Source organism: Musca vetustissima, unplaced genomic scaffold (genome assembly GCF_032173495.1).
Source record: "Musca vetustissima isolate MV318-11 ecotype Yass unplaced genomic scaffold, APGP_CSIRO_Mvet_v1 utg45100, whole genome shotgun sequence".
Taxonomy (NCBI): domain Eukaryota; kingdom Metazoa; phylum Arthropoda; class Insecta; order Diptera; family Muscidae; genus Musca; species Musca vetustissima.
In genome coordinates this window covers 2798-30488 of record NW_026886398.1, presented here as the reverse complement: position 1 = coordinate 30488, position 27691 = coordinate 2798, and the positions used below count along the sequence as shown (strand labels likewise).

General features: G+C 34.2%; 1 protein-coding gene across 1 annotated transcript; it reads right to left on the bottom strand.

The window, feature by feature from the left end:
* Window positions 1–1135: 1135 nt before the first annotated feature.
* LOC133333861 (iroquois-class homeodomain protein irx-5-like) lies at window positions 1136–4474 on the bottom strand. Its single transcript, XM_061542171.1, has 4 exons — window positions 4423–4474; window positions 2963–3913; window positions 1480–1532; window positions 1136–1365 (listed from the first exon to the last, which is right to left on the bottom strand). Exons 1-4 carry the CDS (start codon window positions 4464–4466, stop codon window positions 1136–1138), a joined length of 1278 nt encoding a protein of 425 aa, XP_061398155.1. The 5' UTR covers window positions 4467–4474.
* Between the last annotated feature and the right edge of the window lie 23217 nt (window positions 4475–27691).

The following is a 27691-nucleotide window of genomic DNA, read 5'->3' as shown; positions in this document are numbered from 1 at the left end:
TGTTGTAGCAGACCTATTGCTTTTACACAATGGGCTGAGGTGACAGACGTTCACCGAATACGACTCGGGTCGTTTCAGTTCGTATTTCCTCTGTCGTGGTATTATGATGTTGTAGTTGTGATTAGGGAAAAATTATTACCAAGGATATTAGACATTACGCAGTGTGCACTGGTACGCTTGTCAGGGTGGGCGCGATGAAATGGTTTTGGAGTCAATCACACTAAGAAATAATTGTTACTATTCACTAAAAAGCGTAAAATTCCAACGTTCTCTCTACCAACAATAGATGGAGTAGGTCTAGGACTCTCTTTGGAAGCCAAATACCTCGGCACCATCCTAGATCGTAGAGGAACGTACGACAGGTCTAATATGATTGTACTCCTGCAAGAACTTAATAGGGATGGGCTGATGGGCTGGTATCAAATCGATGTCTATTAGACACATTTTACGGTGGCTGTAATTTGGCACAGAGTGTTCTCTTTGGGTACCAAATGTCAATGCAAAAATGTATGTATGTAGGTCTACGTTTACTGGTAGCCTCCATACAAAGGTATGGAGTATTTACCCAAAAATTGGGTATAAACTCATTAACTGCCGGACCACTTGACATAGGCGGTCAAAATAAATACCCGCAAATGGGCATTTACCCACCGCTTGGGTATTTACCCGGTAAATACCATCTCTACCTATTTATTATGATCAAATGTCAAAATAGCGTTAGCTTCTTTGTACATTTCACAAACATCGGTAAAAATCTCGATTTCCGGTGAAATATTTTAAGACCAATCAAAACTCAAATATTTTTTCTAATGCAATCAAAAAATGTATATATCTATATATATTATATTTAAACATTTGTTCTTAAAAATTTATTCAACAATTAAAATAGTATAATAATAGTTTTTGTTAGATTTTGTATAAGTATGTATGTAGTAAGTATGTCTTCCGCACTTTATTCAAAAAAAGAAACCACAGTGCTGGAATGCTTTTGTCTTGTAATCGAAGTAGTTTGTTTTCCTTTTTTAATAATTGTAACAAGTACTTTGGTTTCGCTGCTTTTTTCAATTCATCTAAGGTCTAAATGCTTTTGTATGTGGGTGTGTGTGTGAGAGAGAATTTTTTAATTTGAACAAATTTAGGAACTTATTGCATTTAGGGGCCGTTGAAATGTATTACCACAGCCCGCTTTAACATTTGCATCCATCATCCGCTGGCGACAATTAAACGCCAAATTAGCCAGGGCCTCAGCGGCATCCAATTCATCTTTATGATGAATGGAATTATAGATATGATCCGTATGGTCGTTGTCTGGTAGATGGTGATGCGCCTGCGTATTTGGAGTGGTTGTTGAATTTGTTATTTGTACTGTGGCCGATGTATTGGAATATATGATTGGTACAAGGGTTACCGAAGTCTGTTGTTGCTGATCACAGCCACCACCACCATTTGTAGTTGCCGATGATGATGATGGCGATGGAAATGATTTTGTTGTCGTTGTTGTCACCAATATGGGTTTCTTATCGTTTTTGTTTCTGAAAAATATAAGAAACATAAAAATTAGCAACTTTTAATTGGTAAGAAAAAACGTAATGTTATACACGCTATTCGGTATACTGGACTATTCAAAATTAAATCTCAATGGGACACCCGTCCGAGATATATATGGAATCTGAAGAAAATATATATGGAAGCTAAATCTGAACCGATTTTTACGAAACTTTGCACACATCATTCTAGACTTAATTCAGTACCCTATGTCAAATTTCGTGCAAATCGAAAGATATATAGGAACATTTTTGAACCATTTACATTAAATCCGACGAAAATATACATGGGAGCTTTATCAAAATCTAAACCGATTTTCACGAAATTTAACACACATCATTATAATCTCAATTAAATACGCTATAACAAATTTCTTGCAAATCGAAAGATATATAGGGACACTGGTGCACCATTTACATTAAATCCGACGAAAATGTACATGGGAGCTATATCTAAAACTGAACCGATTTTCACGAAATTTAACACACATCATTCTAGACTTAATTCAGTACGCTATGCCAAATCTCATTCGAATCGAAAGATTTACAGGGACTTGGTACACCACTTACTGTAAATCCGACGAAAATATATCGGAGCTATATATAAATCTGAACCGATTTTCACGAAACTTAATACACATCATTCTAGGCTCCATTCACTACGCTATGGCAAACTTCATGCGAATCGAAAGATATATAGAGACTTTGGTGCACCATTTACATTAAATCGGACGATAATATATATGGGAGCTATATCTAATGCTGAGCCGATATTCACGAAATTTAACACACATCATTTTAGACTTAATTCAGTACGCTATGCCAAACTTCATGCGAATCGAGAGATATACAGAGACTTTGGTGCACGATTTACTTTGAATCGGACGAAAATATATACGGGAGCTTTATCTGAATCTGAACCGATTTTCACGAAATTTAACAAACACCATTCTAGACTTAATTAAGTACACTATGACATATTTCTTATAAATCGAAAGATATATAGGGACTTTGGTGCACAATTTACATTGAATCGGACGAAAATATATATGCGAGCTATATCTAAATCTGAACCGATTTTTAAGAAATTTAACACACATCATTCTAGGCTCAATTTAATACGGTGTAGCAAATTTCATGCTAATCGAAAGATATATAGGAACATTTTGCACCATTTACACTAAATCGGACGATAATATATATGGGAGCTATATCTAAAACTGAACCAATTTTCACGAAATTTAACACACATCATTTTAGACTTAATTCAGTACGCTGTGCCATATTTCATGCAAATTGAAAGTTATAGAGGGGCTTTGGTACACCATTTACATAAAATCCGACGAAAATTTACATGGGAGCTATATCTAAATCTGGACCAGTTGTTCCCATATAAAAAAAGTATTTTTCATGCTTACCTTTTACTATTCCACTCAATGAAATAGTTATTTTTATTTGGTGTAAATTTCGCAGCACTTTCCAACCATTTGGATAACTCTGCTCCCGATTTAATAATTGTTGTATTCGTAGCATTACAATATACTGTGGCGGTGGCATGTTGCCCACTATCCGATGTTACTGGCTGTCCACTATAATCAATATGTACCATTGTGGTGGTGGGTGAGATGGTCGGTGGTGTCGTTGTATCATAAGTATCTCTTAAATATTTTTCCATCATTTTCTGTTTGTATTTGGTTTTAGTACCCGCACTTGCAGCACTCTGTGTTATTTGACAGGTGGCATTTGTCGTGAGCACATCTACCTCACGTCCTATAAACAAATCACTAGGATCATTGTGTAAAGTCAGAGTGGTATAGCCATTCCTATTTTGATGCATATCCATTGAGTGATAATCACTTTGGCCAATGCTACTGCTTATTGTACTGCATCCGCTACCGTTGTCATTACGTTCCGTTGTTGTGGTATCTGTCGAACCACTACCACTTGAACCATCTAGATCACACATTGAATCTAAGTCATCATCATCCTCATAGTCGTTATCACTATGCTGGTGACGTCGATATTGTTGTTCCTCCTCTTCCCATATGCTATCCTCCGATGATATACTAAATTGTTCGACATTACCCTTGGCATTGGTATTGTAGTTTTTGATAAGATGACCCCAGGACTTCTTTGACTTTTCTCTTTCGGCATTTTTCAATTTACGACGCCAATTGGCAAACCAATTACAAATTTGGGTATATGTCAGCCCTGTATCTATGGCAAGGCGTTTTTTCTCCTCCCTACTGGGATAGGGATTTTCACGTCTTCGCACCAGCCATTCTTTTAGCATTCGCTTGATTTCGGGAGTGAAAAGGCGTTTGGCTGCTCGTGGATAATGTAAATCATCTTCTGGTGGCCAGGCACGTCTGGAAAAAGGAGTTGAGAATTGGAATTAAAATTTGGTGTTTGAATAAAAAATGAGGTTAGAAACGAAAAACAAAAATGCAAAAACAGATTAGATGCGAGGTAATTTTGATTCTGGCATATTAGAGAATGACTAATACAACATACTAGATGTTGTATGATGTCTAGTGGCTATTATTAAATGGCTGTTTCACAGGGGTTAAAGAGCAGGCAAAAAATATTGCAAAAATTTTAATAAAAATAAAAAAGAAATATTTTTTTCAATAAAAACCAAAATAAATAAAAAATCGGGAGTCAGATACAGAAAGACAAACTGGGTGTTTATTCCTCTTTCACACTTTCCGTAACTGACCCCACGACTTTGTAAAAAAAGAAAAGCAAAATCAAAATCAACAACAACAAATGAAAATTTCAAATACAGCAAAAACAAAAACACAAAACTATTTTCTTTTTCAAAAAATAGCAACAACAAAAAAGAACATGATTGTATAAAAGATGTCTCGTGACCCACCTACTGTGACGACGATTGCGTTGTGGTCGATTTGGTTTTTCCATCAGAGACATATTTTTTGGTTTGGAAACGCTTTTTTATATTTTTACCAACTTGAAAAAAAAACAATATTTTTTATTTAAATTGTGTCAATATGAAAAATAATTGTTTTCTTTTAATTCTAGGTGTTTGTTATTTTAATTATTTTCAGACAAAAAAAACAATTTTTACACTTTTTGAAAATATTTGAATAATAAAAGAACAAGAAAAAAATCACCATAAAAAGATTTCAAAACTTCGCGTAGGTGGTTTTATTTTGAATTTTTATCGTTGTGAGGATGTGTGTGTACGCGTTCGTATTAATGGGGCACTTATCTCTTATGTTACTCTTCAAAGTGAAAAAGCATTAAAGAAAATGTATCTCCCAGCTCCCCCTAACAGTGATGTGCGCCAATGTGGCTACATGTAGTGATGACGAGTACACTGGACTACGGGGTAAATCGGGAAAATGGGATTATGTTGGGTGGAATATTTTTTTAAGGAATGAGAATTTAAAAAAAACTTGTTTGAAATCTGTAAAGTACATCAGATTAAGGGTCGTTTTGTTAATTCACTAATTTTTGAATTTTAGATTTTTAAGAGTATTTTAGGGGGTATGAACAGGCCCATAAGAGTGATTTTTATACCATCCATGATAAGATGGAGTTTATATTAGCTTTGTCATTCTGTTTGCAACACATATCGAAATATTTGGTATTAAAAATATGATATATCTATATTCTTACCAAAAATGATCAATATTGGACCCATGTAGGCCGGTCGTCGGAAATGCCCATAAAATCGGATAAAATCAATAAAGTTTCCTTTAAAATAGCACCAAATCATACAACGAAACGGTGTTTATTTGTCCAAATCGGACGAAGCATGTTAAATAAAGTCCTATAGTTCATATAAAAATAATGGATGTTTTCCCAACCTAATATAACCCCACACAAAAGCTCCGCTTCTTTTTCGGTATTAACAAATTTGTAAACGGATTTTTTTTTAATATTTTTTGGAGACTATCACAGGCGTGGATTTTTATTTTTTTTTTTTAAGAATATCACAGGCGTGGATTTCAATTTTTTTAAGAATAACATAGGCATGGATTCAAAAAAAAAAAAAAAAAAAATGGGGGACTATCGCAGGCATGGATTTTTTAAAAATACTTCTTGGGATACTATCACAGGGTGGATTTTTTTAAAATACTTCTTGAGAGACTATCACAGGCGTGGATTTCTTAAAAATACTTCTTGGGAGACTATCACAGGCGTGGATAAATAATTGGGAGACTATCACATTAGTGGATATAAAAAAGCCTTTCACAGGCGTGGATTAAAAAAAATGGGAAGCTATCACAGGCGTGGATTAAAAAAAAAAAACAAAAATTGAAGGCGTGGATTTTAAAATAAACAAACGTGGATTAAAAAAAAAAACAAAATTGAAGGCGTGGATTTTAAAATAAATAAACGTGGATTAAAGAAAAAACTGAATTGAAGGCGTGGATTTAAAAAAATATTTTTTGGAGGACTATCACATCCTTGAATTAAAAAAAACTTTTTGAGAGGCTATCAAATATGTGTACTTTTTAGCCTGGATTAAAAACAAAAAAATTTAAATTCCAAAAATATTTTTCGGAGGACTTTCACAGGCCTGTATTTAAAAAAATACTTTTGGAGAAAGTCGCAGACGTGGATTTAAAAGAAAAAAAAAATTGGAGGACTATAACGGGCGTGAATTTAAAAAATTTATATTTTTTGTAGAGAATTATAGTCATGATTTTTTTAAAAATATTGTTTGAAGGACTATAGGCGTACGATTTTTAAAAATATTTTTTGGAGGACTGTTGAAACTTAGGCGTGGATTTTTATAAAAATTTTGGAAGACTGTCGAAGCTGTAGTCGTGAATTTTTTTAATACCCTTTTGGATCACTAACAAAACTCTAGTTGTAGATTTTTTTAATACATTTTTGGAGAGCTGTCGAAGCTTTAGGAGTGGATTTTTAAAAAATGTTTTTTGAAAATCCTTTTAAACATTTTTAGGTTTTTTTGGCACAGCCTAATAATTTAGGTCTAGATTGATGTGTGCTAAGTTTCGTGAAAATCGGTTCAGATTTAGATATAGCTCCCATATATATTTTCGTCGGATTTAATGTACAAAAATGTCCCTACATATCTTTAGATTTTCACGAAATTTGGCATAGCGTACTGAATTAAGTCTAAAAGGATGTGTGTTAAATTTCGTGAATATCGGTTCAGATTTGGATATAGCTCCCATATATATTTTCGTCCGATTTAAGGTAAGTAGTGAACCAAAGTCTCTATATATCTTTCGATTTGCACGAAATTTGGCATAGCGTACTAAATATAGTATATAATGATGTGTGCTAAGTTTCGTGAAAATCGGTTCAGATTTAGATATAGCCCCCATATATATTTTCGATCGATTTAATGTAAATGGTGCACCAAAGTCCCTGTGTGAATTTCGATTTGCACGAAATTTGGTGTAGCGCACTGAATAAAGTCTAGAAAAATGTGTGTTAAGTTTCGTGAATATCGTATTTCGAAAAGGCGACGTCTGTTAGGAGACTATGTAGAATATACTCAAAGTGGTGAAGGCCCAGTCCGACTTTCCTTACTGGTGTTTTAATGGATTTTTAATTTTTTTAATTGTTTTTAATTTTTTAATATTAGATTTAAAAAAATAATAATTTATTTTAGAAATTAATGTCTCAAACATATATATTTTAAGAATAAACATTTTTTTAAAAAATTTTAGGATGCATTTTCTTAAATGTGTATTTTTTGGAATATGTTATTTTTTAAAAATAAATATTTTTAATGTTTTTTTTTAATATATATATTTTATAGGAATACATTTTTTTTGCAGCACTCTGTTAAATTATGGAGGTGGTTAAATAGTGCCAATAAAAAAATGTTCTATTCTAAATACTGAATGCTATATTTAAACAAAATTTTAAATCTCAAAAATATTTGGACTCTTCCACCAAACACATACAGAGAGAGAGAGAGAAAGTACACAAGCGATCATCAACAATTTTCATGTTTTTTCGGGATATAAACAAATAAGAAAAATTCTTAACAAGAAAACATGTATTTTGTGTTCTAAATAAATAAAAAAAATTAAAAATAAAAATAACAAAAGAGAAAATGAGAGAGAGTGCATCGCTAAAGAGATCAATTGTGTGTGTTCGTGTGAGGGAGAAAAAACCACCTTACGCCATTCAGAATAGTTTTGAATTCGTTTTTTTCGATGACACTTTTCTTAGTTTCGTCGTAGTATTTTTTTTTTTTTTTTTTGTTCTTTTTTTAAAAGTTCGTTCTGTTGATGGCCTTCCTTTGAGGAGAAGTAACAAAAATATACAGAAACTGAAAAGTTGAGGGCTTAACACAGAGATAATACAGATTTTTTTCAAATTTATTTTTTCGATTACATTTTTTATATAGTCGTATTTTTAAAGTTCATGGAATATATTTTTTATATATCATTTTACGTTAATACGACGTCTGTTATATATAGTGGTTCCAGACAATACAAGTCTTTATCAAATGCAAACTGGAGTTTCCATTGGAAAAGTGGAGATTTTTTAGCAAACCTTCACATTGAGCACATTTTCACTGAATGTAATTATTTATTTAATTAATATTGTTTTTTAAGTTTTCAAAACTTTAATATTTTATTTTTTAATTGTTTTATATTTTAATTTAATTTTTAAATAAAATCAAATTTATTCAAATTTATTTGTTACTGAAAAATTAAGGAGGTCAATGCACATAATTTCTTTCTTAACAACAAAAACAATTATTAAAATATTTTTTTATAAAAACCACTTCTGTTTTTCATTATTCTTTCTCAAATTCAAACATTGTTTCTTTTTTAAATATAAGGAAGTAATTTTTTGATATATGAAGGTGATATAAATTTATTTCCTTTTTGTTCGTTTCTGTGTATTTTTTTTTCGATTACAATAAAGTGACATTGGCCAGTCACTTAAGATAGTCATGTTTTTTCCTGTTTATTATATAATGACAATATTGAAAAAAAATCATTCTTGTCAACACGATGTTACAGATGTTTGAGGGGGTGTTCTTTCATTTTTTTATTCAAATATTTTCAAGATGTATTTTTTTATAAACTTTTCTTTGTAATAAATATTCCTTAATGCCCAAAACACACCTTTTAATTTTTTGTGGTTTTAATATTTTTATATATCACGCGTCATATAACTTATGTTTTTTTCGACTTAATTTTATTTCTATATATTTTTTATGTTTTCTTGTATTTACTTTATAAATATTTTTTTAAATTCGTTGATCTTCCCAAAGAAACAACCGCTGGGCTTGACAATCACAATCAGACTATTCGCCACCAAGATTTTCTTGTTTTTCTTAACAATATTTTCTTGTGTCGTTTTCTTTTGTGAAAATTCGTGCTAGAACAACAACAACACTGAAATTGAAAAACACTCTCAGTGTGGTGATCAAGAGGAAAACAATTTCACGTTGTTCTTTTTTCGTTATTGTTGTTGTTTTCTTTTTCAATATCAGTTTTTCTTTTTTTTCAGATATTGAATAGATTTTTAATGATAGATCTTCTCTTTGCTCGTTTAGCAATCAGATAGCTTAGCACGAAGATACATACATACATACATACATGTGTATGTATGGATGATGTACATTAGGCACATGACTTTTGGAACTTTTTAATCATTTTAAGATTTTTTGAGGAATTGTTTTCGATGGTTACTCTAAGCTGCAGGAGAGGATATTTTCTAGGAGTTGATTTATATTTTTGGGGTGGGCTCTTTGGATGCATAAGCCTAATTTTTCACTAATATCAGCTGAGGCACTTTCGCGGATATAAGCGGATTTTTTTTAATATTAGTGTCTGTTTACTATTTCAGTAGCTCTATTTCAAAGAGTAAGACGTTTTTACTCGCTCTCTTTTACTGGATTTGGAGTAAACAGACAACATCCAGTAACATTTGGTAACAGCTATTGTAATTGTAGGTTATTTAGGCACAGATTATACCATTTTTAGTATAAATTTTTCTGAAGTAGAGAGTCTCGTTGATAAAATATATATTCCGATTTGTTACAAGTGACATACATTACGTAACATATATATAGCTTCTGGGAAAAAAGGGAACTGATGCGCATCAGTGGCGAGCTATAGGCTTGGAGTTTTTAGGGCGTGGATTTTTAAAGAATATTATTCACAGGGCGTGGCCGATTAGGGGCTTGGATTTTTTAAAAATATTTTTCACAGGGCGTGACTGATTAGGAGCTAGGATTTTTTAAGAATATTCTTAACAGGGAATATTCTTAACAGGCTCCAGACCACCAAAACTGGAGCCTTAGAATTGCTGAAAAAATATTTTAAAATGGGACCACCAAAATTAAAAAAAAAAATTAGAGTCTTGGATTTTTTAAGAAAAATATTTTATGAAATGTACAATAAAGTTAGAAACCTGGATTTTTTAAGAAAAGATCACCAAGCTTATGCAGTCGAGTACGCTTATAACGATTTTTTCTTATAGCGAAAACATTTCTGGGTCCCGAAGTATTAATACATATTTTTCATACAAATCCTTACTCTTATAGTGAGCTACGAATATAACGAACTTTTTTTTATATAACGAACTATTTTTTCGGTCCCAACATTCAGTTTACTGTAACGCCTGGCAACTTTTACAAAAAATGTCAGCTGTAGTGTGAGATCCATTAACCCTACGGTCAATAACCAAAAAAGTATACGTAGATCAATAACCGTGGTACATTTGTACCCATCCAAAGATAGCTCTGTAACTCATTAAAAAATTGGACTATCGTGAGGTTTTTTGTTTTATATTAGTCTATACGGATCTGATCTAGATGTAGGAACTCAAAATTATATATACATAAATAAAATATATATTTAAATCCATGCTTAAATGATAATCTATCTAAAACAATCATAGTAAATTGGTTATAGCGTTCGAATAGGTTAAGCAGTTTTAAAGTAGAGTGTTGAGAGTACTTAAGTCCGTATAAAATAATCCGAATTAATAAGCTAGAACGGAATAACGGTACATTTAAAATAGAAATTTTTTCCAATGTTAAAAATGGTATTTTTTATCTATAAAATTGCGATGGTGGTGTGCATTCTGTGAATATATTATTATAAAATGTTGTCCATTTTTGATATATAGTATTGGTATTTAATTAAATGGTATAGTTATATAACCCATAAGTTATTTTAATTTAGGTGTTTCGGGCTAAATAAATGTAAGGTCCGTTTTTTTAAATCCCTTCAATTAAAATAGGGGATTAGTATGGAGTGCAGTCGAGTTCAGCGTTGATTTTTGGTTTTGTTCAAATTAAATTAAAAATTTGTGATTTTTTTTATATAATTCATCAAATATGACTTGGAATAGATCACAGCATAGCAGATAAGAAAAAAAAACAAGTTCAAAATGTCCAACCTAAGGTTCCAGAGTACTGGGTGTGAGTATGAAAATGAGGGTATTTAAGTAAGCTGCTCCAAACATTGATTTTAAACTTTCTAAATTTAATTACAACGAAATCGGTTGTAGGAGTCTTCTCAAATACCGCAGGTAAAGGGTCTACTTTATGAACCCTGAAAAAATATCATTGGTGTAACATTCATATATACACGGTTTTACCTACATTTTTGGTTTTCGCTATAAGCAAATTACAACAAAATTTCGTCATTAACCCCAAACATTAACTTATACGAATACGGTCTGTCTACCTTAAATGCATGGATTCGAGGTTTAGAATGTATATTGTACATTTCATAACGACTGGTTTTGAAAAAGTTGAAAATTAATAGCTTCGATCGGCCACTTTTCGAAGAAAGGAAGGCACGTATCATTAATCATTTGAAGGAAGAAATGCACATTATTGTTGACACACCTATGTCAGTATCCGGAACAACAAACGATGGCAATACTGCTAGGCGTTTTTTTAGCCAACTTGGCTTGGCATTGTCGATAACTGGTGTTGATGAAAAATTAATTAAAAATTTTAGTATCATCCTTTCAACCATGGCCTGTGGATAAGCTATTCACGCAGGGTCTTTTAAAAAACTTACTGAGGAAACATTTATTCTTTTCGTGGAATTATATTCTTGGTTCTATATGCCTTCAAGCATACACAAAATATTAGTGCATGGAGCTGATATCATTAAATGTGCAGCTTTGGAACTGTACACCAGAAAAATTAGTCGTGAGGAAACAATGAGGGATCTTTTCAATAGGTTGCTATTTTCTTCTGATCCAAAAATATCAAGTTTGTCTCGTAGTACATCTCTTAACCATCGATATAGTGAGCCACTATCTGAAGAAGTCCTTAAACTACTGTAGGATCCAATGCTACCAACTAATTCAGATGAAAACTCGGATTCTGAATGTGATTGGTATTTAATAAGTAATGCCTAAATTTTATAAAATATATATAGTTTAATGTTTTAGATATATAATATTAACAATAATAAAGATACATATAAAAACAATACTGTTTACCCTCCAAATGTTTCGGAATTTTTTAAAAGAAGCTCGCATTTTAGGAGTACTATTAGTTATAACGAAAAATGATGCTTATTATAAAATGTTTCAAATGCTTCAAAATAGTAATTTTCACCTAAAAATTTAAGTTTTTCTAAAAAAAATAATAAAAAAATAAAAAAATTGCCATCAATATGGGCCAAATTTAGTACGCTGTACAAAATTTTGTTTTAATCGGACAAATATTTTGTATCTGGTGCACCATTTACATAAAATCGGACAAAAATATATGTGGGAGCTATATCTAAATCTGAGCCGATTTTCTCAAATTTCAATAGTTTTCGTCCTTGGGTCAAATAAGTGAGCTGTGCCAAATTTCATCTAAACCGGATCATAAATGCGATATGTACTTTGTTCACAAAAATACATGAACTTATAAAGTGATTCTATGCATATTCTCAAAAGGAACTATGTATCTATCTCGTTTACTTTTGCCTGTTAAAAACATATGCACAAAGGCATAATGCCCTGTACCACAGTGTGGTGAAAGGTATATAAATTCTATAGAGTATATCGAACATAAATTTAAATGATTTTTTGTAGTGTACCTAATGTACACTCATAGCACTGTGTTGTAAATGAAACTAAAACATTTACCAATAAGAGAAATTGGAAATGGGTCAACGAAATGAGAAACCAAATTGCATTTTGAACATTATTATTTTTTTCAATTATTGGAGATATTTCTGTGTATATTTTGAAGTATATTAGAATATTTGAAAGTAATGCAATGGTGATCCACCTATGTCATTAGAACAATGTTTAGAGAGCATCATTCTGAACATATGACCGCAGATGTGTTATATGGTCCCATGCAGTAGTGTAGGGTATAAATTATGTGTGACAAAATCCTAATCTTAAAACCTAATTAATTTATTTTTCTTTTGACCACTTTCTCTCTCTTTTGTTGTATTTTTGTTCTTCTTAATGATTTTGACCATGATATAATTAAAATGTGATTTTGTTGTAAATTTCGTATTTGTCAACACAATCACATGAACAAAAAGGAAAAACAATGATTTTAGATTTTAAATCTATCTTCTGTATTTAACAATAAAAATTTAAGAAAACATGAAAAAATAACAGGTAATCCTCGTTAAATACGAAATTTGCTATTTTTTCGAAATTTGCTAAAGGTTATCGGAACTTTGGTTCCTATAAAAATAATTTTTTTATTCGCCAGGAATCTAGAATGCCATATTGCAGTCACCAGGAATCCAGAATGCGCAATTACAGTCACTTCGGGGCTAAAACCATCAAAATGCCCAAAATGGGGCGGGTTCTTTTTTTATAAGAGCTATTTGAAATAATGCCCCTACATTGGATATCATCTGAAATATTTTCCCAACCAATGAGAACCCGAATACCAAATGTCAACCATTTTGTTTAGAAAATGCTGCCAACACCTTAAAAATGCGGAACATAGCCCCCATATACAGGTCCCGCTCGTATATGGGGTTATGTCAAAATATTGATAGTTTTGGGTAAAGCTTTCAAAAATCCACAATTTGGAAGGGAAATGTGGTTAAAATCCTAAAAATAAGAAAAGTGGAGCGGTACCGTAATATAGGAGCTATGCCAAAAAAAGTATGGCCTTGTTTACAAATGCCTTGTTAACTTCGAAGTGAGACACCAGCGAAATTCTCATGCAGTTCAATTCGTTGGTTAGCTAAGTACTTCGCTTTGTTGCAACCTTTTTGAGTATAAAAGTGTTTTTGTAAAGAAGCTATTTAAAGATTCTGGGGAGAATATCCCCAACAAAAAACTAAGGAACTGATGGGATCAGTGGCGAGATCCGAAACTATAGTCTTCCATACATTATCCCTTGGTGGACAATGCCATACTTTCCCCACTAATAAATAGTTGTTTTTATAAAAAAAAACAAACTGGGATTCAGGCTGATTACTTTACAAAAACGGAATGACAAACTTAATATTCACTCCCCTAGTGGTGGAGGAGGTTCCAAGCTAAGGTACCCCAACGCATTTTTCTAGTCATACCTGTCCATAAGCGAGAGAGGAGTACAATCAAATGTTTAAATGTTCCTCTTTCAAAAAAAAAGTGCAAAACGACTTTTTTGTATTTTTGAAAAAGTGTTGCCTTAACCCCAAAGAAAATAAAAATAGATCACAAATTCGATAAACAAGAAGAAAATTCGACAAAAAGAGGAAATTACAATAGAAAAACTACAACAAAACGAAAGACGAGGACAATTTAATACAAACATACAAAGAAAAATAAAATAACAAGAAAATTTACTAGAATGATGGCCAATAGGTGGGCAATATATATGTGAAACTACGTATGTACTCGTACATAATGACGGAATAACACGAAAAACATCAACAACGACAACAACACCTAAATTATGTAAAGACATGCAATTAATCTATGCAACCACTTGAAGGGGAAACAAATCTTGTAATTTCATTCATGAATTTTGAATCTGAATTTGAATATTTTATTATTATTTTGGGTTTTTTATAAATGTTTATTATTTACATGACATTTGGTTTTTATTGTTTTATCGTGAGTTTTCATCACTCGAAATAAAACATAACATTTTATATGTTTCTTATTGTATTCGAAAAAAACATGAAAAAAACAATTTGTTTGTGCGCAGAATCGAGTATCTATTTTTCGTCACCTTTGTTATACATACAAACAAACATAGATAAAAAATACCCTACATGTGATTTGAAGGTGATTTTGATTATTCATCTGTAGGAGCAGATTTTCATTTTTGTTTTATTTCCAAAATTGATCAATATTGCAGGTGTAGCCCCCATATAACGGCAATCCCCATTATTCGTTTTTATTGGAATTTTAGGTTCTAATTGGCTGCCAATTCCTCCTACCAAAAATATATATATATTGGTCCAGGTTTTGGTTTAAAGTAACGTTATGTTGAGTACTTCAGACACGTTTTCTAAACGACTTGGCTTTATATTTACGGTTATCATTGTGTGGAAAATCTTCCTACAATCTTCGAGTTAATGATGCACGATTGTTCGCTATAATATACCTCTAGAAGCTGAGAAACCTTGAGAAGCTGTAGAAGTTCCTCTGTCCCAATAAATTGAAAACTTAAACCGCATTTTCCACAAAATTGTTTTTTAGTTATGCCTGTCTTGCAGCAAATGAGCGATATGTCAAATAAATCCTTATGAAGGAGGTTAACCCGCTACAACGTTCCTAATTCACCGTATAAGTTTCAAGCCATATACGATAGCCACATTATTCTGAATTTAGGACACGTTTTTCAAACAGATTGACTCTCATTGGATAGCGAATCTTCCCCCAAAAAATGCTAAATATTGGTCCACTTTTTAAGGTAGCCCTCGAATAACGGTACTTCCCATGAGTTGGTGTTTTCAGCAGTTTGGAGACATTTATCAAAAAATTCGCTGTTATTATATAATTTGGATTCTTATTGGTAAAAAATCTCGGCACCACGACAATTCGTTTTTATAAGGATTTTGGTCACGTTTTTCCGCTGAATTGACTCTATTTTTTATTATGGGTTCTTATTGGGCGCCAAATCTCCCTAGCAAAAAATATCAATGTTGGTTTACGTTTTACTTTAAAGTAACTCCCAATTTTCATTATTTTGAGGAATTCAGACACAACAAATTATCAACATCTCCATGTTTAGGGTTTGCGTCCACATAAAGTCCCAGCCCTATTGTGGGGCTGGGCCTTCGCATCCGATGCGAAGCATTACAAGCGTGCCGTATCGTATTTTCGCAAATTCTTAGGGCTAGATGCGAATTTGCTTTCGAATAGGGAGGTTCATTTCACCAAGGGCAAGCTGAGATTCGTAAGGAAGTTCGAAAGAACTTATCCGCATGCTCTTCATCGTGACCTCGAGATGGAGAAGATCTCCATCCCGAAACAAATAGCTCGATCACAAATCTCTAAGGAGACCTCTGAATCAATAGTAGTAGTAGAGTCGGCGAAGCCCACTGTCTCTGACAAAGGTGTGGAGTAGACTTCTGATCCGAAACTTAGCACGAGGCAAAAGGCAATGGAAAAGACTGTTGAGCACACCCCAACACAAACTGTCATCCATAAGGGTAATCGACGTGTGAATGACGCTGTCCCAAAGCCCGATTCTACGCCAACTCACAAAGGTTAAACGGTTGGTACTAAGGCTTTGAGTAGCCCCACCGTTGGAATAGAAAGAAGGTCAAGTCTAGCAAGAAACCATCGTCTTCTGGAAGAGCGAATACTACCCCGCAGAATAAATCTGTGATGCACATTTACTCATCAGAAGGTACACAACCTTTACCCAAAAAGACGATGACTTCGTGTCTGACTGACCCATCGACCTCATATGCCTTTGAGCAAGAAACTGCGGAGAAGAAACCGAGTACAGAAAAGACATCCACCTCCTCTGGAAAAGTTAACTCCAAGGTTCATGGTTAAAGAAGACCTACCTTATGGTAGGATTAGTGATAGTCACTGCTTGCTCTTTGAAGCAGGCCTTCGATCCGCTATCGTCAGTGGATTGAATCAAGGGGATCGTCAGTTTGGCAGTGCCTTCATGCAGAGAGGTGCTAAAGTCATAAACTGCTTGAACAGGAAATTGAGAGATTTGTTTTAGGTCCGTACCTAAATTCAGTGTGTTGCATACTGAAATACCCACCAATACTCACCCAAATACGCAAAGAGATTGCAATATTAACCCTTTGAGCCCCGAATTTTTCTCCACAAAGTTAGAACAAATTTCTGTTCACAGATTTAATACAACTATCTTAAATAGGTTATGCACAAAATTTGACATCGCTACATCCTTGCATTCAGGAGATACAGTACATTTTTTCCAAAAAATTAAGGTCCAATATCAAGAAAAACAAATCCATAATCGACAGAAAAATCATTTTAAATTATTCTCTATATTCATTTTTACAAGAATCAAAAATAATTCTGATGACAGAATTCATACAATTTGAATACGAAGGGATTTAAATTTGGACTGTATACACAAATTAGTACTGTACACAAATTTACCCATTTCCCTATATTGAAAAACATAACTTTACCAAAATTTTGATTTTTTTTATTTTTCTTTTGATATTTGTCGTCCAGGTCTTGATATATGAAATCCAAAATACAGTATTTTTCGGTTAATTGCACATCAAAATTTGCACAAATTTTTGTTCAATTAACCGAGGAACCAATTATCCGAACCCGCTTACTTTGAAATGAAATATTTTTGACCCATCATGTGGTTCAATTAAGCGTGGAAACCAATTAACCGTAGGTTCAATTAACCGAAAAATACTGTATATATATCTACTAGCTGCATAGTAAATATAAGCTCTAAAACATTTTGTTGCCTGTGGGCAATATTGGGCCACAAAGGGTTAAAGACAGAGCTCTAAAATTTTGCACAGACATTGCTAGTACTCCTAGGATGTTTGGAATTGCACGTTTTGGTAGCGGTACCCTCCAATATTCTGCATATCTACGTACTAACAATTTATAATATTGGCCCACATTTCAGGATAGCCCCCCATATTCGATATTTTGGGGTTTTTTTGCACGTTTCTTAACCGAAGTGACTAAAATTTGGCATTTTGCGTTTTCATTGTATAATACATCTCCGCACAATTGATCCAATTTTAAGGGTAGCCCCATATAAAGGTACCCCACATTTCCGTACTAAAAATTATTTATATTGATACAAGTCGGTATTTTGGATCTTTTGGGCAAGTTTTTAACCGAATTGGCTGTAGTTTGATATTTTTATTAATATCGCTAGCCATTTTTGGTATAGACGCATATAACGGTAGCTCCACTAGTAGGTATTTTGTGAATTTAGATTATCTTTTTCAATATGTTCCTATCATATCATAGGAGCCCCCATAAATTTAAGATATTTTGAATATCATCCGCATGGTGGAGGATATAAAAAGTTCGACCGGGCCGAAATTACATACTCTTTATTTGTTTTTTTTACCATGTTCCTCGGTACGAATACGTTATTCTGTATAGTATACTAAAGTTTTTTTTTTTCAGAAAAAAATATATATGAAATTTTGAAAAATCTGCTTTGCGGATGTACGAACACGAATTTAGCATACTGCACAAAATCGAATTGAGTGATGAATGACATGGTTTAAGTTTCCTGAAATTGGTTTTGAGTTGTTTACTGTCTCATATATATTTCCGATAGCATTGTTCACAAATTTAAATTGGTTCAGATTTATATATCCGCTATATATTTTAGTCCGATTTCAGGCAAATTGTACACTAAATGTGTACCTTTTGTCCGATTGATAGCAACTTTTGGGCATTGCACTGTACTGCAGCATACTGAATGGTGTATATCAAGTTTGCGTCAATAGGTTTACATAAAGCTCTCAAACATCCAAAGACCCCAAGTCTGTCCGATTGCCATGAAATTGGTTCCTATGGTTCCTATGTTTGAAATTGGTTCCTATATCTATGTAGATCACATATTAAATTTCGTCCAATTCCATGTCCATGGTCCCCCAAAGATGCAATGTCCGTTCTAATGACAGGATTTTGTGCATAGAAAAATATCTAGTATGTACCCGAAGTGGTGTAGGGTATTATATATTCGGCTCCGTCCGACTTTTGAACGTTATTAAATTTTCTTTACTTGTTTAATATCTAGGGTTTATACCCTTCATTTTCTTGTGTAGCATAACCACAAATTCGTTGTTAACACCCCACAAATTCCATTGTTCCTATACAGAACACAAACATGAATTTTTATTCTGGATCGTAAAACAATGACATTTTATTAAACAAAAACACAAAGTAGTGGTTTTGTGATATTTTTAATAAACAACAAATATGAAATAAAAAGAAAAAACATAAATTGTTTTAAGTTGTTTGCGTTTGGTCACACATGCATACTTTCGTATTGCTGTTGTTGTTTTCACCATCAACAATTTTCAACACAACCGAATCTGAGAAAATTTCATAGGTGTCCAATGCTCAATTGGAAAAGATCGCCGACCACGACGACGACGACAACTACGTGATTAGTGGCATTGTGGGTGTGAATATGGAGGTGATTAATATTTTGAACAAAAACCAGAGATTTCTTAACAAAGTGCGGATGTTTGAAATTGTTGTGGTGTATACCTTCCTACATAGGATGGGATGCCATTCCGTTTGTAACTCCTCAAAATTAAAGAATTATTGAAAAAATAAGCATATGCTTCACGATTCCAAAGGAACCAAACACCCCGAAATTCTCGTCGGAATAGTGAAAAATTCGCAGACGATTTTAGTGGGTCTATTTGTGCCACAGTCTCGATGGAGCTCAGAATATGTAAGATAGACACTAGGTGCGCTATTGAAGCCGGGATATATAGATCTACGTTTTATAATAATACCCTTGTAACACCGCATTTATGGTTCTCGAAGTTTATAAGTTATGCTCCCAATAAGTAGTTATTTTAAGTCCAAGTTTTGACATAGCACTCACATAATGACACCGTTCGATATTGAGCAGATCTTGGCCATATTTTTCGATCGAAGTATTTATTATATGGTATATCGGGTTCACAGAGCTTATTGTTCAACTACGAGATTCGACTTTCATATAAGTGTTCTTAGTAGATTGATCGGACAGCTATACTTTTTAGCTTTTAATATTTTGCTCATACACAAATTTAGCTCTGGTCTTGGGTAAGAATTGCAATAACAGTTGTTTTTTATTGTGAAACATTTGGATCTTTTCTCCCACCAAAGAATATTTGGATAGAAATCCCTTATTTGGCACGGCAACATTCTATTACACTTTAACTTCAAAGAATAAGTGGACCACTTTCTCCCTTTCCCTGTTTGTGGAATTATAGATGGCACTTAAATGTGGGCTATCATAGATGTCAAATGTTGACATGAGCGAAACATATCACCAACAAATGATGCTGTTGTTCTTCTTTTTCCTCTTCTTCTTGTTTTATTTGTCGCATTTTGGGGTGATCAGCACCAAAAACACGAAATCATTTTCAAAATCTGAATGTAGGTGACGTCTTTATTTTTAGACAAGTATTTATGAGGATCTTCTCAAATACATATTATAGATTTGTACATACAAACATACATATATTTAAATATATACATATGTATATATTTGTGGATGATTGTATTAAAGACTCATGTTTTACAGTGGAGCAATTTCATAGAATTATCTAAGAAATTTCGAGAGACGTATTGAAATACTTAATTAGAAAATCTCGAAATTTATTGATAAAAAGAAATATATCTACAATTAATAAATGATTATATCTCAAGGACTTAAAATGCGTAAAGATTTTTATTGAGAACAAGTGAAAGCACGTTTAAGTTAGGCCGACCGATCGTTTATATCAAAACATGGACCTAATTGTCAGTTAAGGCGTTTTCGGCCTTCAAAGATGGGTTTCTAACTCTGAATGTCAAATTACAAGCACTTGATTTGAAAATGTGTCTAGGGTCATCAAAATATCTCTTCGAATTTGTTTTTTGTTAGGTCTAAGTTTCGGCGACCACCGATAATTTTTTCCAAACGACACTTGGCACCCAATGACTTATTTTTAATTCCCGTTCATCATTCGTAATTTTGTTTAGCAAAACTTCTTTCCAAAAATGATTACCGACGTTACGGTGACAGATCCGAATAGATGCTCAAGATATTTTAGCCACAGTTTATAAAGCACCCCGGGTGTGACAAATCGAAAAGGAGTGTGCTGCGAACCGAGGATGACGTCGGATCCTATTATATGACTGATACGGTACAGTTTTTCCATATAAGAAATATGAAGATGTACGCTGCCAAATCCACCGTCACTTTCTTCACCACATCAACTGCTGAAATTAAGCTACCGCTTACTATCAATTATGCTGAAGGCATACTCTCCCCTTGGTGAGGTGCGAAGACACTACCCCCGCGTCTGTCCGTCCACCTAGTCCTCTATCTATCAACAACACACTCCCGAAGTATAGTGCTTTATCGCCTACTATCCCCATCCACCAAATCAGAATGACTGAGCCAATCATCCTCATCCATCATCCTCATAGCCCTACATCCCACCTCAAGGTCAAGCGGCACGGCGCCAAGCAGCACATGCAACGCCTCTGTGGAAACAGTGCGAAAGGAGGAAAGGAGCTTCTTGCACAGGCAACAAATAACCCACCATAACGCCTACTCAAGCCCCGATCGGTCAGCAAGACACGCTTCAAGGTCCCTACGACCGTTGTCAGCTTCTCCTTCAACCGATCAAATTGAGGAAGAAAATTCAACCGCTCGGACATTGTTATTCCGAGATACTTAACCGTACTCGGGTACCTTATGCCGCGTTCACCAACTCGAATGACACACATACATCTGAGTGCCAACCTACCATCAGCATCTCGGTTGCCACCAAAACTCCAGGTCAGCACAATCTGCATAGCATGCACACCACGATTTTCTTGTTCAAGACGAATATCCCCTTCAACCATGATGAGCAATTCGTCCACATACGAAGGTAGCTAGATCCCGCAACAGAGTATGCATACATGAACCACAAATGAAACTCTGGGTCACAGGCCAACAACTCGGGCACACTCCCTACCTCACAGGAAGTATCCATGGCAAATGCAGCTGGAGAAAACGGACTCGATATATTCCGACATGATGGCGATTTTCTACTTCTAATCCGGCAGACACTGTCCACTGTTCATTTCATCAACAACTGGATGTAATGATGGAGTCTTCGAATCTGTAAAGAAGTTTTTCAAAAAAAGCCCTAAGCTTTCCCCCACCCGAATTGGTTATCGTAGAGCTGTTACGAAACACCTAAGGGTTAACCTGTGTCTTAGACCCATCATGCCGTCACACACGGTATACTATACCCCAGGGACGTAAGCAGGGGGACCCATTAATCACCCCCCCCCCCCCCCCAAAAGAATTTTTTTCTCAGTAAATTTATGTTTGCAACAGCGATTTTTTTCATTTTGTACTACCAATTTGCTGACCTGGTCATCTATGGCCAGTGCCCTAAAGTCATCTAGTGGCAAAGCCAACTTCCTGACACAGAGCACAATATAATGTAATCGATGCAGTTCCTACTTAGGATCAATACAAAATAAATTCAGTTTTTGGAATCCACACCACCCAACACCCATTATGTCAACCGCCACAATTCGTATCCGATACACATGCCACTCTAGCTGGAAAACCTAAAAGAGTCTTTTGAATTTGTTTTTAATCACCAGGAATCCGATGTATCAAATTATAGCCACTTCCATGAAAACAAAAATGTATTCATACAAAAAAAAGAACCCGATCTTTATTTGGGATTATATCAAAACTTGGATATCAGAACACCGCACAAATTTGTATAAAGGTCAGCCTTCCAGAACCCTTTATACGGAGGATCTTCCATCCTAGAAGTAATAACTATGCCAGTGTAAAATTTTGTAAACTCTATCTCAAATATCGATCTCTATCGTGATTTCAACTGTCAAACAGACGACGCGCATAAATCGACATAGAATTTTATACTAATCAAGTAAATACTCCATGGGATATCCTGAGAATGACAAATCCAATATGAAGATGTTCGTTCGTTCACCTCATGGTATAACATACAGCATACCTAAAATCGATCGGGTATCTAGCCCAGCACCATTTAAAATACCAACCTTTTCGGGCGACGTTTGACAAATACGACAGCAACCCTAAAAATCCCGAATAGTGGTGTTACTTACTGTTATATGGGGGTTATACCAAAGCGGGACCGATATTGATTTTTGAATGTGAGATTTACCAACCAATAAGAATCGCGTTTTTTTTGGATATCAAGGTCGCAGCTCAATTTTCCATCTTGTACTTTGGTATTTCGTTCTCTTCTGGCCACAATTTACCATGGCATAGAGTTCATATAAAAGTTTTGAAAGATTTTAGATATTTTGAATGTCAAGCTCCTGGTGGGTATTGAAATTTAGGCTCGACTTAACGATATCTTTATACCCTCAGCCTTATGGTTAATGAGGGTATATACACTTTGATACGATGAAACTGTGCTCATCGAAATATTGGTTTTAGACCCCATGTTTCTTTGGACTAAATCCGTTTCAAAAAATTTGGAGTCGATTTACCCATATCCGTCCATCCGTCTGTCTGGGTGGTGCGCACGATAACTCTCGAAGGCAGCAACCGATTTCATTCAAACTTTGCACATCTTAATATTTCTTCCAAAGTCAGTTTAAGTTCGAAGATGGGGAATATCTGGTACCTCCACCACAAAATGGTCAAAATTGTGCTAAAAATTAATTTTATAATAACATGCAAACGGACTATGCGATTTTAACGAAACTTTGTACAACCTATTATCTTTACCAAGCCTAAATCTTGTTTAAAAATGGGACCCATTGGTCCACTCTTTCTGGTACCTCCCCAACAAAGGGTCAACATATTTAATATTTATAATACCTATATCAAGCTAATGAAATGTCCGTTTTGAATCAAACTTTGCACAACCTATTACCCTTTACCAGGACTACATCAAGTTTGAAGATATGAACCCCTTGGTCCACTCTTTCTAGTACCTCCCCCACAAATGGTCAAAATCTTCAATATTTGTATATGCAATATTGCATAAATCGTTATATTTACGACGTCCACTCCTTCTGGTACCTCCCCCACTAATGTTCAATATTTTATAAAATTTTATCAACATTAAATCCGAAACATCTTCGATAAAAACTTATTTCATATATAACTCATTGGTCCACTCCTTCTGGTACCTCCCCCACTAATGTTCAATATTTTATAAAATTTTATCAACATTAAATCCGAAACATCTTCGATAAAAACTTATTTCATATATAAAGCTAATAATAAAATCGGTGTGTCATTCCCAAGACCTCCGATCTATTAGGCAAGCCATAGAAATAGTAGCCTTCCTGTTTAAGTTCGATACATTGCTTACGGCAATGTATATGTTCGATACATTGTTTCCCCTTCTACAGCATTACAATTAACCACTTTAATTGGCCGCTCTTCGGAGCCCAATGGGGGAATCTTCTCTGCATATCTTCCAGGAGCCTCATTCGCCTAGTTCGGATTGTAGGGGAGAGTTTCGCTCTCTTCTACTATATCTCCTGGAAGCCACATTCGCTTAGTTCGGATGCAGAGAGGCGCTTTCCAATGCTGTGGTCGTAGTTGTTGATCACGGCCTTGCTGTTGCTTTCATGCCCATCGCAACATCACTTGCAAACTCGCTCTCGTTGATTAAACTTGCTTTCTCGCACGCACACCTAAAGGTAAAGTTTGTTGCTTTTCGAAACAAATCCACTTGCCAAATAAAGTTGAAAATATATTCTAATATAAAATTGGTTTATTTTGTTTTTCTTTTTGGGTTTTTTCTCCCCTTAACCGGTATCACGCCAACATTTTGATCCATTCGAGCCGGATCAACCACCAACAAATTACGAAGTTGTTGCTAATTTGAGCTCTTCCCTATTTTTTTAAAGGAGAAAAACAACATCCCTCACAAAAAACGGCATCATCATCAACATCAACAACGCCAAAATTTGCATCATCATCATCCAAACAAACTAAAAGGTACGTAGTTCAGTGTCCTATTATTGAGCATACCGCGAGTGTTGTCGTTTTTTATTTCGTTTTCCAAAAACAAAATATACATTTTTATTTTTCTAAATTGTTCGCTACACCGCGTACTGGTCGCCCTACAGTTGCTTTACAGTGTGTGTTTCTAATATAAATCTAATACAGTCCACTCATTGTCGCATATCACTGCTTTAATTTGTTAGCCAGTGATCTATTGTGTAGTGCTTATTTCTTATTTCTCACTAAAGGCTACATATAAACCCCCGCATTCTCGTTAACTCCGCTAGCCACTAGTAAGAAAAAGCACTAACAACAATACGAATACTCATCGTGCCCTTTTTCTAATTTCTTTGTTATTCTTAAACCTACCAACCATTTCTATATCGAATCATCTCTCGTTGTTTGGTCGAGTAAACACAACAACAATAATCGAATATTCCACGCGCCTTTTTCTAGCGTCTGTTTATTAACATTCGATCTACCAACAAATAAATTCTCTTCTCCACTATTACTGTTTCAATCTTTCGATTCCCAACACTCACTGTTGGTTCATTCTCGTTGTGTTGTTGATCGGGTGATATCAACAACAAATATCACTCTCGCATTCCAGCCGCCTTGTTTAGTGTGAGCCGACTAACAAACAAACGTACCAACAAGTTCTTACTCTCCCCACACATCTCTGTTGGTTCGTTGTCGTTGGTCTGTTTGTAGTGCGTTAGCCGCTCACTCAACACTGCTTGTGTTTTATTCCCTTTTGTGCGGTATTCGTTGTTCACCACTGCACAGTGGGTCCGTATGAAAAATAGTGGATTTTTATAAATAATTTTTTAAAAAACAGTTAATAAAAAATTGTTGTTATATTTGTTGGTCTATTGTAGATTTTTGGACTTTTACCAAAAAATACCCTACTTTCGGCATTTCACAAGCGCATTCAAAGCATTAATTTGTTGTTAATTAAAAACTCTTTTTGGGCAATTTTTATTGAAATTTTTTGCGAAAAAATAGATATTTACTTTTACAACAAAAATTATTTGTCTGTAAAATTATAGCATAATTTGAAATTTCGTGTACCCTACTGTCGGTAATTGCGATTTTCAAATTATTTTCCTAATTTTTGTTCCTTTTTTTGGAAATTTCACAAAATTTGTTGTTTTTAGTTGTTCCTATCGACTATATTTCCTCTTTTTTCACCGATACTATTGCAAATTCGACTGTGTGTACCCTACATTCGGTTCTAGTCGACCTCAAACAGTAAAAATATAGATTTTTTGGACTTTTTTGCTTCGCTATCGTTTGTTTTTCTATAGAATCATGTCGATCACTCCATTGACACAATTTATTCGCGCTTCAGATAATGTGGTCAAATTTATTGCCTCATACCATATACTTAAGCCAGAGACTCATACAATTTTCAGCCTTGAAATTCAAAGTTCGGAACTTCAAGAGTTATGGTCTAAAGTCAAGGACACTTACGACAAGTGTATTGACTATTTGTTGACAATAGAGGGTACGACTTCAGAGCAGATCTCTTCTGTCGATTCAAAATATCAATCATCTAATAAAAGTTTCACTGATTGTTTGTCGGAGATCAATGAAAAGATACATAATTTTAAGTCGGTGAAAGCTCCTACTGCAACTCCTGTCGTCGTTAATGCTAGCACACCGCAAACTACTTTAGCTCCGAATCTTCCACAAATCGGTATTGAATCTAATCAACCTCCTGCTCAAATTAATAGTTCTAGTAATAGTTTGAATATGAATATCCAAAATTCATCAAATATTGTTCAAACAGAATTTCCAAATCCTGCAGAAGTTTCCATTTCTAATTGGAGTTTGCCTCCAATAGTTTCAAATACCATGCATTACCTCAACTTACCACCGTGTGAGATTGAGGAATTTCATGGAGACTTCTTATCGTGGCCCACATTCCGGGATCTTTTCTCTGCTATATTTATTAACAACTCTCGATTAAGTGACATCGAAAGGCTTTGTCACTTAGTTCAAAAAACAAAAGGTGAAGCTAGGGAAATTGTGTCTAAGTTTCCACTCACCCATAAAAGTTTCGCTATGGCTTGGCAGTCGTTGAAGGATACGTACGACAATAATCGTATTCTAGTGCATAACCATCTCAAGCTCCTTTTTGACCTTCCCGTGTTAGATTCTGAATCTAGTTCTAATTTAAAAATTCTGCAGCGTGGTATCAACGGCTGTATTTCTGCTATGTCAGTGTATGATGTAGCTACGGATCACTATTTTAGTATATATTTGTCAACAGCGTTTACCTAAACTAACTGTAGCTTTGTGGGAACAGAGTATTAAAGATAAATCTTCGCTATCGTCGTGGGAAGACTTAAACAAATTCCTTACTGAAAGGATTCAAACTTTAGCTTTTTGTGGAAAATGAGATGTTCTCCTTCTAGTCCGATTTCGAAAAATAAAGTCAAAACCCATATGGTTACTTCAGTGGTTAAAAATAAGTCGAAATTCAAAATTTAGAACTCTTTTGTTTGAAAAAAATTTGAAGTGGCTAAAAAACAAGCCTGTTGTTGTCAAAATTTCATATTTGGACATGTTTTCCTTAAGATGAGTTGTTGGTTGTGATCAACCTGACTTTTACGGAATATAATGCCACATTGCCATCTACTTGTGTTATAACCTTAAGAGGTGCGAGAACGGATTGAGAAGAAGCAGTAGGCCTGTGCAACAATTTGATGGTATACTGGCAACAAAAAAATTTAAACAACAACCTTGTTTTTTAGCCACTTCAAATCTTTTTTCAAACGAAAGAGTTCTAAATTTTGGACATGAGCGTAATGAATGAAATTCATTTCTACAAAGAATGCAATTTCAATTTTTAACCACTGAAGTAACCATATGGGTTTTGACTTTATTTTTCGAAATCGGACTAGAAGGAGAAATTTTTCGTAAACAAGCTAAAAGTTTGAATTTTTCAGTAAGGAATTTGTTTAAGTCTTCCCACGACGATAGCGAAGATTTATCTTTAATACTCTGTTCCATCCGTAGCTACATCATACACTGACATAGCAGAAATGCAGCCGTTGATACCACGCTGTAGAAT

Bases quoted from the DNA above. Each gene is read 5' to 3' on its own strand.
- LOC133333861 (XM_061542171.1), bottom strand. From the start codon at position 4,466: ATGGAAAAACCAAATCGACCACAACGCAATCGTCGTCACAGTAG. The intron at 1,533-2,962 runs GTAAGCATGAAA...TATATTTTTCAG, and splicing joins ATTGAGTGGAATAGTAAAAG to AAACAAAAACGATAAGAAAC. The intron at 1,366-1,479 runs TTCCATCGCCAT...CATCGGCCACAG, and splicing joins AACAACGACAACAAAATCAT to TACAAATAACAAATTCAACA.